Source organism: Bufo bufo, chromosome 10 (assembly GCF_905171765.1).
Source record: "Bufo bufo chromosome 10, aBufBuf1.1, whole genome shotgun sequence".
Classification (NCBI taxonomy): domain Eukaryota; kingdom Metazoa; phylum Chordata; class Amphibia; order Anura; family Bufonidae; genus Bufo; species Bufo bufo.
Genome location: NC_053398.1, coordinates 135,036,212 through 135,051,223, shown reverse-complemented (window position 1 = coordinate 135,051,223; position 15,012 = coordinate 135,036,212). Strand labels below are relative to the sequence as shown.

The window sequence follows — 15,012 nt, the reverse complement described above, 5'->3', positions numbered from 1 at the left end:
TGAGCACTGGTATATTCTGTATGAGCACTGGTGTATACTGTATGAGCACTGGTATATACTGTATGAGCATTGGTGTATGCTGTATGAGCACTAGTATATACTGTATGAGCATTCGTGTATGCTGTATGAGCACTGGTGTATGCTGTATGAGCACTGGTATATACTGTATGAGCACTGGTATATACTGTATGAGCACTGGAATACACTGTATGACCACTGCCGATTACTGTATGAGCACTGGTATATTCTGTATGAGCACTGGTATATACTGAATGAGCACTGGTGTATGCTGTATGAGCACTGGTATATACTGTATGAGCATTGGTGTATGCTGTATGAGCACTAGTGTATGCTGTATAAGCACTGGTATATACTGTATGAGCACTGGTATATTCTGTATGAGCACTGGTATATTCTGTATGAGCACTGGTGTATGCTGTATGACCACTGGTATATACTGTATGACCACTGGTATATACTGTATCAGCACTGGTATATACTGTATGAGCACTGGTGTATGCTGTATGAGCACTGGTGTATGATGTATGAGCACTGGTATATTCTGTATGAGCACTGGTGTATACTGTATGAGCACTGGTATATACTGTATGAGAACTGGTGTACACTGTATGAGCACTGGTATATACTGTATGAGAACTGGTATATTCTGTATGAGCACTGGTGCAAACTGTATGAGCACTGGTATATATTGTATGAGAATTGGTGTATGCTGTATGAGCACTGGTATATACTGTATGAGCACTGGTATATACTGTATGAGCACCGGTATATACTGTATGAGCACTGGTGTATGCTGTATGAGCACTGGTATATACTGTATGAGCATTCGTGTTTGCTGTATGAGCAATGGTGTATGCTGTATGAGCACTGGTATATACTGTATGAGCACTGGTATACACTGTATGACCACTGCTGTATACTGTATGAGCACTGGTATATTCTGTATGAGCACTGGTATACACTGTATGACCACTGCTGTATACTGTATGAGCACTGGTATATTCTGTATGAGCACTGGTATATACTGAATGAGCACTGGTGTATGTTGTATGTGCACTGGTATATACTGTATGAGCATTCGTGTATGCTGTATGAGCACTTGTGTATGCTGTATAAGCACTGGTATATACTGTATGAGCACTGGTGTATGCTGTATAAGCACTGGTATATACTGTATGAGCACTGGTATATTCTGTTTGAGCACTGGTATATTCTGTATGAGCACTGGTGTATGCTGTATGACCACTGGTATATACTGTATGACCACTGGTATATACTGTATGAGCACTGGTATATACTGTATGAGCACTGGTGTATGCTGTATGAGCACTGGTGTATGATGTATGAGCACTGGTATATTCTGTATGAGCACTGGTGTATACTGTATGAGCACTGGTATATACTGTATGAGAACTGGTGTACACTGTATGAGCACTGGTATATACTGTATGAGCACTGGTATATTCTGTATGAGCACTGGTGCACACTGTATGAGCACTGGTATATATTGTATGAGAATTGGTGTATGCTGTATGAGCACTGGTATATACTGTATGAGCACTGGTATACACTGTATGACCACTGCTGTATACTGTATGAGCACTGGTATATTCTGTATGAGCACTGGTATACACTGTATGACCACTGCTGTATACTGTATGAGCACTGGTATATTCTGTATGAGCACTGGTATATACTGAATGAGCACTGGTGTATGCTGTATGTGCACTGGTATATACTGTATGAGCATTCGTGTATGCTGTATGAGCACTTGTGTATGCTGTATAAGCACTGGTATATTCTGTATGAGCACTGGTGTATGCTGTATGAGCACTGGTATATACTGTATAAGCACTGGTATACACTGTATGACCACTGCTGTATACTGTATGAGCACTGGTATATACTGTATGACCACTGGTGTATGCTGTATGAGCACTGGTGTATGCTGTATGAGCACTGGTATATACTGTATGAGCACTGGTATATACTGTATGAGCACTGGTATACACTGTATGAGCACTGGTATACACTGTATGAGCACTGGTATATGCTGTATGAGCACTGGTATATACTGTATACGCACTGGTATACACTGTATAAGCACTGGTGTACACTGTATGACCACTGCTGTATACTGTATGAGCACTGGTATATACTGTATGAGCACTGGTATACACTGTATGACCACTGCTGTATACTGTATGAGCACTGGTGTATACTGTATGAGCACTGGTGTATGCTGTATGAGAACTGGTGTATGCTGTATGAGCATTCGTGTATGCTTTATGAGCACTGGTGTATGCTGTATGAGCACTGGCATATACTGTATGAGCACTGGTATATACTGTATGAGCACTGGTATACACTGTATGACCACTGCTGTATACTGTATGAGCACTGGTATATGCTGTATGAGCACTGGTATATACTGTATAAGCACTAGTATACACTGTATGACCACTGCTGTATACTGTATGAGCACTGGTATATATTGTATGAGCACTGGTGTATGCTGTATGAGGACTGGTGTATACTGTATAAGCACTGGTATACACTGTATGAGCACTGCTGTATCCTGTGTGAGCACTGGTATATTTTGTATGAGCACTGGTGTATACTGTATGAGCACTGGTATATACTGTATAAGCACTGGTATATACTGTATGACCACTGCTGTATACTGTATGAGCACTGGTGTATGCTGTATGAGCACTGGTATATACTGTATAAGCACTGCTGTATACTGTATGAGCACTGGTATATACTGTATGACCACTGCTGTATACTGTATGAGCACTGCTGTATGCTGTATAAGCACTGGTATACACTGTATGAGCACTGCTGTATCCTGTATGAGCACTGGTATATTCTGTATGAGCACTGGTGTATACTGTATGAGCACTGGTGTATACTGTATGACCACTGCTGTATACTGTATGACCACTGCTGTATACTGTATGAGCACTGGTATATTCTGTATGAGCACTGCTGTATACTGTATGAGCACTGGTATATTCTGCATGAGCACTGCTGTATACTGTATGAGCACTGGTATATACTGTATGAGAACTGGTGTACACTGTATGAGCACTGGTATATACTGTATGAGCACTGCTGTATACTGTATGAGCACTGGTATATTCTGCATGAGCACTGCTGTATACTGTATGAGCACTGGTATATACTGTATGAGCACTGCTGTATACTGTATGAGCACTGGTATATACTGTATGAGCACTGGTGTAAGCTGTATAAGCACTGGTATATACTGTATGAGCACTGCTGTATCCTGTATGAGCACTGGTATATTCTGTATGAGCACTGGTGTATACTGTATGAGCACTGGTATATACTGTATGACCACTGCTGTATACTGTATGACCACTGCTGTATACTGTATGAGCACTGGTATATACTGTATGAGCAGTGGTATATACTGTATGAGCACTGGTATATACTGTATGAGCACTGGTGTAAGCTGTATGAGCACTGGTATATTCTGTATGAGCACTGGTATATACTGTATGAGCACTGGTATATACTGTATGAGCACTGGTATATACTGTATGAGCACTGGTATATTCTGTATGAGCACTGGTATATACTGTATGAGCACTGGTGTAAGCTGTATGAGCACTGGTATATACTGTATGAGCACTGGTGTAAGCTGTATGAGCACTGGTATATACTGTATGAGCACTGGTGTAAGCTGTATGAGCACTGGTGTAAGCTGTATGAGCACTGGTATATTCTGTATGAGCACTGGTATATACTGTATGAGCACTGGTATATACTGTATGAGCACTGGTGTAAGCTGTATGAGCACTGGTATATACTGTATGAGCACTGGTATATACTGTGTGAGCACTGGTATATTCTGTATGAGCACTGCTGTATACTGTATGAGCACTGGTATATACTGTATGAGCACTGGTATATTCTGTATGAGCACTGCTGTATACTGTATGAGCACTGGTATATACTGTATGAGCACTGGTATATTCTGTATGAGCACTGCTGTATACTGTATGAGCACTGGTATATACTGTATGAGCACTGCTGTATACTGTATGAGCACTGGTATATTCTGTATGAGCACTGCTGTATACTGTATGAGCACTGGTATATACTGTATGAGCACTGGTATATACTGTATGAGCACTGGTGTAAGCTGTATGCGGTCACAGTGGTTGACATCATGTTGTATAGATGCCCATTGTATGATCATTGGGTGCTAAGCAATGAGGAGACTGTCAGCACGTTTTTAGTTCCCCCTGCAGGACAAATGAAGAATTACACTGTTCTCATTGAAATCAGTGGGCTGTCCATGAATCTAGAGTGCCAGGTCCTCCAGTACATCAGGGGCTATTTGTATGGGAGAGACCCCCTCTATTAACTATTTATATTCCAGTAAAGTGTTAACTCTCTTTATGATCACATGTTTAATATATTCTTTACAACATTCACTGAAAATTTACTGGATTGTACGGTGTCCGGGTCCGAAATTTTTCTCCCCCTCCATCTATCTGCGGGGGGTCTGGCGGCTCCTCTTGCTCTGATAATGTCTTTGATTAGGTCTCGTCCCCTGTGCAGCTGCCCGCTATAGAAAACCCAAGCCGTTTGTGCTGAGGCCACCGAACCTGATCATTTCCATCTTCTATACATTCAGCACGTAACCCTGATTAGAGCGCTCACATTGAGGGCGCTGGAAGCTGCAGACGGAGGCCAATCAGCCCCATCCAAACAGCACTGATTAGATATTATAAGCGGGATTAGTCAGCCGGCACAACACAGCACCGCTACCCCCCCCCAAGAGACCCCATTATACGAAGGGAAACGTAAGGGAATTTCTGACACTGACATCCCGGGTGCAGAAGACCCCGCAAATCAAACACCTGCAAGAACGGAAATACTTAAAGGGCCGCTACACATAAAACCAGAGGCTCATAATGGTCCAGCTGGAGTAGAAGAAGGCACTTAGTACAGGAGATATGTGTGCACCGGCATGTCCGTATGCACGAGCACAGTCCGTGGGGCAGCAGCAGCGGATCGCGGACCCATTCACTTGAAAGGGTCCGCGATCCGGCCGTTCTGCAAAAAGATAGGACATGTTCTAACTTTTTGCGGAACGGAAGTATGGGCCGAAACCCCACGGGAAGCACTCCGTAGTGCTTCCGTAGGGTTCCGTTCCGCACCATTCGCATTTCTCCGGATTTGCGGACCCATTGAAGTGAATGGGTCCGCATCCGTGATGAGGAATGCCCACGGAACGGCACCCCTGTATTGCGGATCCGCAAAATGCGTTCCGCAATACGGAAACGGGGCGCACACGCCCGTGTGAAAGAGGCCTAAAACGGCTGATAACAGGGAGCAATTGATTGAATTCCGACGCACAGCTAACGGACAGAAGCTGGGGCTTAACCCCCTCAGGACCAAGACAATTTTTGAAACAATGTTTCAATTTCTTTTCTCACCACCTTCCAAGAGCCATAAACGTTTCATCTTTCTGCCACAAAGCAGCGTGAATTCGTTTTTTGGCGGGACAAGCTGTATTTTTTTTTTTTTAAATGGCGCCATTTAAAGTTCCATGGCGAAACTGTTAAAAAAAAAAAAATTATTTGTGGAGTAGAATAGAAAAAAAGCTAAATCCGCCATTATGTTTGTGTAGGGTTTTGTTTCTGGGGCGCTCGTATTGCAAGAAAGAAAAAAATGAGGCATGAAGTTTATTTGTTGGGTCGGTACAATTACGGGAATACCATCATTTTGTAATGAATTTTTTTTTATAAAAAACTAAAAAAAAAAAAAGAAAACTTGCTGTGCGTCGCCATAGTGTGACACTTGTAACTCTTTCCACCACCAAAGCTGTTTTTAGGGGGCACCTATGACTGCTTGATCCTTTTTTATTCCGTTGCATTTTATATTTTGAAGCCCCCCCCCTACAAAAAACTACAATTCTGGCATTAAGAATAGTTTTTATGACGTTGACCATGCGCGATAAATAATGTGATAATTGTTATATTTTCTATATTTTGAAGAGGCAAAATCAATTATTTTATTTTAAATTTTTTGAAAGATAATTGAGATAATTTTTGTTTTCATATTTAAAGGGCACCTGTCGGCAGATTTGTACCTGTGACACTGGCTGACCTGTCCCTTGTGCGCTCGGCAGCTGAAGACATCCGTGAGTTTTTTTTATATGCAAATGAGCCTCTGGGAGCAATGGGGGCGTTGTCATTACACCTAGAGGCTCTGCTCTCTCTGCAACTACCAGACCTTTTCCACCTTGCTGGCCAGATGTGATGATGATGATTTCACTGCCTGGTCCTGTCAGTCAGCAGAAAAAGCTGAGCCTCTAAGGTGCAATGACGACGCCCCCGTTGCTCCTAGAGGCTCATTTGCATATATAAAACATCATTTTTCTCAGCAATGCGGGCACATATGAACATGGGACCAACACAGATGTCTTCAGCTGCCAAGAGCACATGTAACAGGTCAGCCAGTGTCATAGGGACAAAGGTTTTTTTGCTCCCCCTTGGGGACTTGAACCTGTAATCACTTACAGGTCATTTTTGCAATAGGCTGCAATACTTCTGCTTTACATTTGTTACACTTGGCACCAACAATTTTTAATTCAATTCCTCTACTACAGGTCGAATGTGGACCCATTCACTTCACTGTGCGCCGTCCGCACCTGTATGTCTGCTCCATGGCACCCGCAAAAAAACAGAACACATCCTATCCTCGTCTGTATTACGGAGAAGGATAGGACTGTTCTATCATGGTCCGGATGTTCCATTCCGCAAAATGTGGAACGCACATGGACGGACCGCAAAACTGGCTAAAACTGAGCAAAAATATGATTGAAAAGGCAATAAATATATATCACAATGATGTCAGATCTCACATTGGACCAATGGTGGAAAAATGTGGAGCATCCCTTTAAGTAGCCACCTAGTCAGGTAAAGGATTGTGCTGTTTACTGTTCACCTGGTGCCCAAATGTCATTTCCGGATGAAATCCGTCTACAGAATATTTTTTCATATATTTGTGCCTTAGTTGGAAACTATGAAAATCAAATATTCTGTATAATTTTCCATTTCAAAATGTTCCCCCTCTAATCCCAGGTCGGCTCAAGAGAATTTATCAAATCACGCTGTCAAAAAGTCATTGAAATCAGAAGCTGAAGATATTCTTCTCTGACAATTGTTGCTTAAAAATAGCCGCCGCTAATCAACAGGCGCGAGCGAGAAAGCGACAGGCGAGCCCCAATAGTGGCGGTGTATTCATCAGTGTCACGGCTGCCCTTACGCTCCGGCGTCCCGGCTACTCCTGACGTTAGTCTTGAAGGAGTGATGACATTTCTCGAGAAACAATGTATCAAGTGTGTGACAGTCGCATGGCGGAGCGGATAACGGCCGCAACTTCCTAAAATAACTAATAAAAAATAACTATATTTTTCAAGTCACCAGTGAAGGGGGGGATTATTTCTTCTCTTATAGAATTACATTATTATTATTATTATTATTATTAGAATTCATATTATTTCATAAATATTTAGATTTTTTTATTTATCTGATAACTCTGGTAAATGACCTATTACCGTACTTTATTCTATTTAATATTCCAAATCTATTATAAAAATATATTATGTGTCTTTTCTATCCATCCATCCAAATCTATCTCATCTGTCTATTATCTATCTCTTCTATCTATTATCTATCATCTATCTCCTATCTATCTATCTATCTATCTATCTATCTATCTATCTATCTATCTATCTATCTATCTCATATCTATCTATTATCTATCTATCTATATATCTATTATCTATCTCTTCTATCTATTATCTATCTATCTATCTATCTATCTATCTACTGTATATATCTATCTATCTATCTATCTCATATCTATCTCTCTGTCTATCTATTATCTATCTCATATCTATCTATCTATCTATTATCTATCTATCTATCTATCTCTCTGTCTATCTATCTATCTATCTATCTATCTATCTATCTATCTATCTATCTATCTATTATCTATCTATTATCTATCTATCTATCTATCTATCTATCTATTATCTATCTCATATCTATCTATCTATCTATCTATCTATCTATCTATCTATCTCATATCTATCTATCTATCTATCTATCTATCTATCTATCATCTATCTATCTCATATCTATCTATCTATCTATCTATTATCTATCTATCTATCTATCTCATATCTATCTATCTATCTATCTATCTATCTATCATCTATCTATCTCATATCTATCTATCTCTCTATCTATCTCTCTATCTATCTATCTCATATCTATCTATCTATCTATCTATCTCATATCTATCTATCTATCTATCTATCTATCTATCTATCTATCTATCTCATATCTATCTATCTCTCTATCTATCTCTCTATCTATCTATCTATCTCTCTATCTAGATTAAAGGGACCTTCTGGCACTTACAGATGACCGATCCTCCACATAGGTCATCAGTATCAGATTGTTGGGGGTCATACTCCCAGCACCTCTCCGTCGGACCCCCACCGATCTGGTCATGCATATTCTACTCCCAAAAAAAACCCTTTAACCTGGAGGACCTCTCTCACCAGCCACCAGTAATCGTGAGCCATGGAGTCCATTACACTGACATGGGATCTAAGAAATGCTAAGAAGCTGCTTTTAGGATGGCAGTGCCCCCCTCCCTCCATACTGGATGCATATATGGTGGGTCTGCTCCAGCGGCCCCCCTAACAGGATGGAATATATCCCAGCTTTTCTCCAAATCCCCAGCAGCCCAGTGTGACCAATGTCAATTCAGTCCTGCACATGTGGAGGCCGAGGCTGCCCTCTAGAGGCTGCCCGAGGGACAGCACTTTATCTCCTCGCATCTTGCGTTTGAAGCTGGAAACATATGGAAGGGGATGACTGTATATATATATTTTTTAAAAGGAGCTGCCAGAAGTTTCACCATTGCCTTTACTGACTGTAAATTTAAAGGGGTTTTCCATCTGTTTAAACTGATGACCTATCCTCAAGATGGGTTATCACTATCTGATCGGCGGGGGTCTGAGGAGGCCATGGCGCTCGCAGTAGCCCCGCAGCTTACTCTAGGCCATGTGACGTCACGTTCAATGGTCACGCGCCCTAGACGCAGCTCAGTCCCATAGAAGTGCATAGGGCTGAGCGCAATACCAAGCACGGCCACTATACAATGTACGGCGCTGTGCCCCCTCAAACTGCTGATTATTGTCTGGGGCGGGGCTTTCAGATCCAAGGAAGTGCGACTGATTGGATCATGTGACTTGTGCTTGATTTGAATCATGTGATTTATTTATTTTCTGTCATGTATATGTGAAGCTATAGAAATTAGAGAGGACCTTTCACCTCTCCTGATATCTCAGTTTTGGTCAGCATTTGCATTCCTCATGTAATAATAATAATAATAATAATAATGATTCTGGAGCATCTGTTCTTGTGACTGTCTGTTGTGCCGTTCCTCTATTATTCCTTCTAAAAGTCATAAATGAATGGCTAACAGTTTATAATGAAGGTCCAGATGGATGTTTCCAGTGTGTCCTTGTACAGTCTGACACCATGTCCAGTGCAGGGACCTTGTAATTCATTCATAACTTCTAGCAGGAATAATAGAGGAACAGCACAACATAACGTTCTAAGAATTGATTTTACATTGGGAATGCAAGCAGTCCGATCCTGCATTTCTTGGATCTTGTGTAATGCTTTATTTCTCCAGTGGTGGCGCTGCAGGGAAATTGATCACTTATTACCAGGTTCCCCGCAGATCCCACCCGATCACTGCGATCAGTTTGTAGTTCAGAACGGGGATTTTCCAAAGTGGAGAACCCCTTTAAGTTGTGTCAGGAAGGTTTCCCCTATACGTACGATGTATTATTATGGACGGCAGTTACGAGGGGCCCCAATGACGTCACAGACGATCTGCCGATTATTATTGAGGTTCGATTACAAAGATGGATGCCGGCAGGGGGAGATCCTGCAATCTCCATTTCTCCAGGCATGACGGTCTCGGAGGACCCGCGCCTGCAGGAGTCTGATCGCATCTCATTTACAATCCCATGAATAAACAGATGCGGCCAGAACCCCGACATGTTTACTCCTCGTTATAAAAGCGCGCCGTATAGCGTCCTCTGCACGGGGACACGGGGAGGAGAGTAATTGAATATAATGTGATTTTGCAAACCAGTAGACACGGCCCGCTTGGCTGCACAAATTGAAATTGCATGGGTAGGCGCAATAATCTGCAGCTGTTATGACAAATCTATAGGAAGCCAGATCTTGACATAAGTAGAATCTCCAGTCGTAGCGGGAAAAAATGTGAAGTCTTAAAGGGACTTGAACTCATACGTGAATGTTTAACTCTGATCGCTCCGACACCGCGGCCTCCTCCCGGGCCAGTGACGCCGCCGTACATCGGTCACACGGCCTCGGTGCAGCTCCGCCGCATTCAAGTGGATGGGGCTGAGCTGCAATACCAACCGCAGCCATTATACAATGGATGGCGCTGTGCTTGGTGAGCTGCGAGGAGACTGTGGCCCTCACCTTCATCAAATAGCTGGGTACTAGGCGTTGGATCCCCACCAATCAGATATTGATGGCCTATCCTGAGGATAGTCCATCGATATAAAAATTCGAGGGAAAACCCCTTTCAATCAAGTCTTTATACTCCAGTCACATCCAAAGCTGCATTTAAATTTTAAAATCATGTCTCCAGTGGAACACAGAGTTGACCACGGCACTGTCCGAAGTAGCTTTTTTTGGGTGCGCGTCCCCGGGTTGGTCTCCCTCCGCCTAGATCACTGGGTATACTTATGTATTTATGTAGGAGACGGCACGGGACTGCGGCACATCTCGGATAACCACTTAAAAAATGTAAATGCAGCTTTGGACGTGACTGGAGCATACAGACATATGTAGGAGACAGCACGCCAATGAGTTTTTTTTTTATTGTTTGTTTTATTTAATTCATTTCAGATATTTTTCAGCACCAGTGGTATCAAATATACTGTACACGCCTGCACACCAGGCGAATACATGGCCGCGCACTGGGCCAGCTTGAAAAGGGGCACCAAATAATAAAAAAAAATTGAAAAAATGGCCCGAAACGTTGCACTGATGTATATTTGAGACCTCTGGCGTTGAAAAATATCTGAAATGAATTAAATAAAAGAAACAATAAAAAACAAAACTTATTGGCGTGCTGTCTGCTACATATGTCTGTATGCTCCAGTCACGTCCGAAGCTGCATTTCAATTTTTAATAGGGTTAACCGAGATGTGCCACGGTCCCATGCGGCCACCACCTCCAGGATCGCGTACATTGGGCATGTGATCCCAGCCTGGGATTGATTACAGCGCAGCGCAAGCGTGAGTTTGATTCTCTGGCCAAAGTCCTTGCAAGAGATTTGGGGCTCATTCACTCGGCCGTTCCATGCATTGGGGGCCGCAACTTGAATGGCTCCGTGATCCGTCCGCACCGCAAATTAGAACAAGTGCAAGAGGCCTTAGGGCTCGTTCACACGACCGTTGGCGTCCCGTGCCCGTGCTGTGAACCGCAAATTCCGTGCTGTGAACCGCAAATTCCGGTCCGCAATGCACGGGCACCTTCCATGGGGCAGGCGCATGGGGATCGCAGACCCATTCACTTGAATGGGTCCGCGATCCCTCCGTTCCGCAAAAAGATAGAGCGAGTTCTATCTTTTTGCGGTGCGTAAGCACGGAACGGAACCCCAGGAAGCACTTTTCCCATAGTGTTCCGTTCTGTGCTTCCGTTCCGCATCTCCGGATTTGCGGACCCATTGAAATGAATGGATCCACATCCGTGATGCGGAATGAAAACGGAAACAGTGCCCGTGTATTGCGGATCCGCAAAACGGGAACGGGACACCAACGGTCGTGTGAACGAGCCCTCAACGGAACGGAAATACGGAATGCATATGGAACACATTCTGTTTGTTTTTTTTTGCGGAACCATTGAAATCAATGGTTCCGTATACGGAACGCAAAAAACATATATACGGAACGAAAAAAAAAAACGCTTGTGTGCAAAAGGCCTAACACATGCGTAGCGGGTTCTAACCCCAGGCTGGGATCATGTGCCCCATGTACGGCACGTGACCCCTGAAGTGGCGGCAGCACAGGATTGTGGATAACCCCTTTAAATCATGTCTTTATACTCCAGTCACATGCAAAGCTGCATTTAAATGTTTAAATCATGTCTTCATACTCTAGTCACATCCAAATCTGCATTTGCATTTTAAAATCACATTTTTATGCTCCAGTCAAGTCCAAAGCTGGAAAGTTTAAATGTTTAAAGGCTGCCACTTCCGGGATCACATACATTGAGCACATGATCCCTGCCTGGGATTACAACCTACAGCGCAAGTGCGATTCTAATTCTCTGGCCGCGTATGTGTAAGCGGTTCTAACTCCAGGCTGGCGCATCTCATATAACCCCCTTAAAATCATATCTTTATACTCCAGTCACATGCAAAGCTGCATTTAAATGTTCAAATCATGTATTTATACTCCAGTCACAGCCAAAGCTGTGCCGAACCTACTGTGATGCATTGTGGGAGACGTTGCCATGTACCCATTCTCATCAGGTTATATCTGTTGTCTTGCAGGAACAGGCCCGAACCTCGCCAGCGATCCAATCCTCTACACGTTCCTGTTGCTATTCCACCAGCTCGTCTTCTTACTACTCAACCACTGACGGACACCATCGTGTGGATCATTCCTGAACCAAACAGCCCATAGGAACTTTATCCAAATCCCTCCCTTCAACGAAAGCTGCAAATTTAGAAAGGACAGAATAAAAAAGACTGAACGGAGCATGGCAAACACTTCACGGTGAAAAAGTAAAATGGTAAAAAAAAAAAAATTACAAAAATTACAAAAAAATTCCGATTTTTGGAGAAACTTATAAGAAATTAACCACCCGAAACGACGCGTCGAGTTTCCAGGGAAAACAAGAGTCTGGTCCCTGCTGCGCGCGCGGCCATTATGATGTCCGATTACCAGATCCATAACCTATCAGGCATTTTCTTTTAAAAAAAAATAAATAAAAAATTTCAATTTTTGTCGTTCTTTTTGCACGGACTGTTGAACAGTTATTTTTATGATGATCTGTAAATTTATTGAGAAGGTCTCCCAGAGAAGAGAAAAAAACAATAATGATGATGATGATATATTTTAATTAGAATGCGTTTAATGTTTTTGGATTTTTCTCTTTTGATTTTATTTTGTTCTTTTTTTTTTTTGTTGTTGTTTTTATTAAATTATTTAATTTCGGTAACTGTTTTTGTTTAGTTTTTTTGTTTTTGTTTTTTATTGTCGTCACCTTCATCACTATCACCATCGATAATATTTATTTTTAAATAAAGATTGGAAACAAGAAAAAGAAAATTTGTTTATAACAAAAAAACAAAAAAAAACTGTATTGTATAATGCTGAATAACAGTTGAATAAAATGATTTTGAGATAAGATGGCGATATTCTAGATTCGGTAAAAGGTTTTTCAGAATTTTAAACCTTTTTGGTGAAAAAATAACAAATTGAAGGGAATCTGTGAAAAAGGCTACCTTAAAGGGTCCTAAAGCAAGACCTGTAGCAGGGACCCTAACTATACCTTTGGGCCCCCTGGTTGTGACCGCTCCCTCTAAGCTACACCCCAGAATATGTCACTAAGGCCTCCTGCACACGAACGTGTGCGCCCCATGGCCGTGCTACGGGCCACAATGCACGAACACCGACCGTGATGCAGCCACAGCAGATGGTGGACGCATTCACTTTAATGGGTCCGCGATCCGCCCGTTCCACAAAAAGATAGGACATGTTCTATCTTTTTGCGGAACGGAAGTACGAGACGAAACCCCACGGAAGTGCTTCCATAGGGTTCCGTTCCGTGCTTCCATTCGGCACCATTCCACATCTCCGGATTTGCGGACCCATTGAAGTGAATGGGTCCGCATCCGTGATGTGGAATTCCCACGGAACAGCACCTGTGTATTGCGGATCCGCAATTGCTGTCTTGCACACGACCGTATGGCTCTTTCAGTATTTTGCAGTCCGTTTTTCACAGATCCGTTTTTCCGGGTTTTTGTTTTAAGTAGTGTTTCCGTTACGTTTTGCCGTTCCGTTTGGTTTTCGTTTGTGATCCAGTTTTTTGCGGATCGCAAACGGAAACGGAAGAATACAATATTAATGTTTAAACAGTAAAAAGTACAGAAAAGTATTGGGCTGGTCATAACATTTTCAATAGATGGTTCCGCAAAAACGGAATGGATACGGAAGACATACAGTACAGAGTACATTCCGTATGTGTTCTGTTTTTTTTTTTGCGGAACCATTGACTTGAATGGAGCCACGGAACGTTATTTGCGTGCAATAATTGGACATGTTCTATCTTTGAATGGAAATACGGAAATATGGAGACGGAATGCATACGGAGTACCTTCCGTTGTTTTTGCGGACCCATTGAAGTGAATGCTTCCGCATACGGACCGCAAACAGAACCCCAAAAAAACGAAAAAAAAAAAAAAACTTTCGTGTGCAAGAGGCCTAAGGGTCCATTCACATGTCCGCAAAATGGGTCCGCATCCGTTCCGCAGGGAATGGAGGATGACTGTGCATGCGCAGCTGCTCTCTGTTTACTTCAGTTTCTGGAGATAGGAGTGGGTCCTAGAGGTGGAACCCGCGCCTATCTGACATTGACAGCCTTTCCTACCAATATGCCATTAATGTCCCAGTTGGGAAATGCCCCCTTTAACTATAAGTAAGCCCCGCCCCCCAGACTCCTTCACATCATGACTCTTTCTGTGAGGGCTGCAATGAAGGGGGACCCCTCTACTGAATGGCTGGGAATGATATATGTGACAAGCTTCTATACAGAGGGCCTAATGGGTCCATTTATTATTATGGGGTCATCATATAAAGTCCTGGAGGCT

At 42.5% G+C, this 15,012-nt stretch overlaps 1 protein-coding gene across 1 annotated transcript in view; it reads left to right on the top strand.

The window, feature by feature from the left end:
- The window catches only part of VSTM2B (V-set and transmembrane domain containing 2B), a 70,214-nt gene extending 56,899 nt beyond the window's left edge, over window positions 1-13,315 (top strand). Inside the window, exon 6 of the mRNA XM_040409716.1 lies at window positions 12,691-13,315. Within this exon, the coding sequence (XP_040265650.1) occupies window positions 12,691-12,779 (89 nt within the window). The 3' untranslated portion in view covers window positions 12,780-13,315. The remainder of the gene's footprint in view (window positions 1-12,690) is intronic.
- Window positions 13,316-15,012: the final 1,697 nt, after the last annotated feature.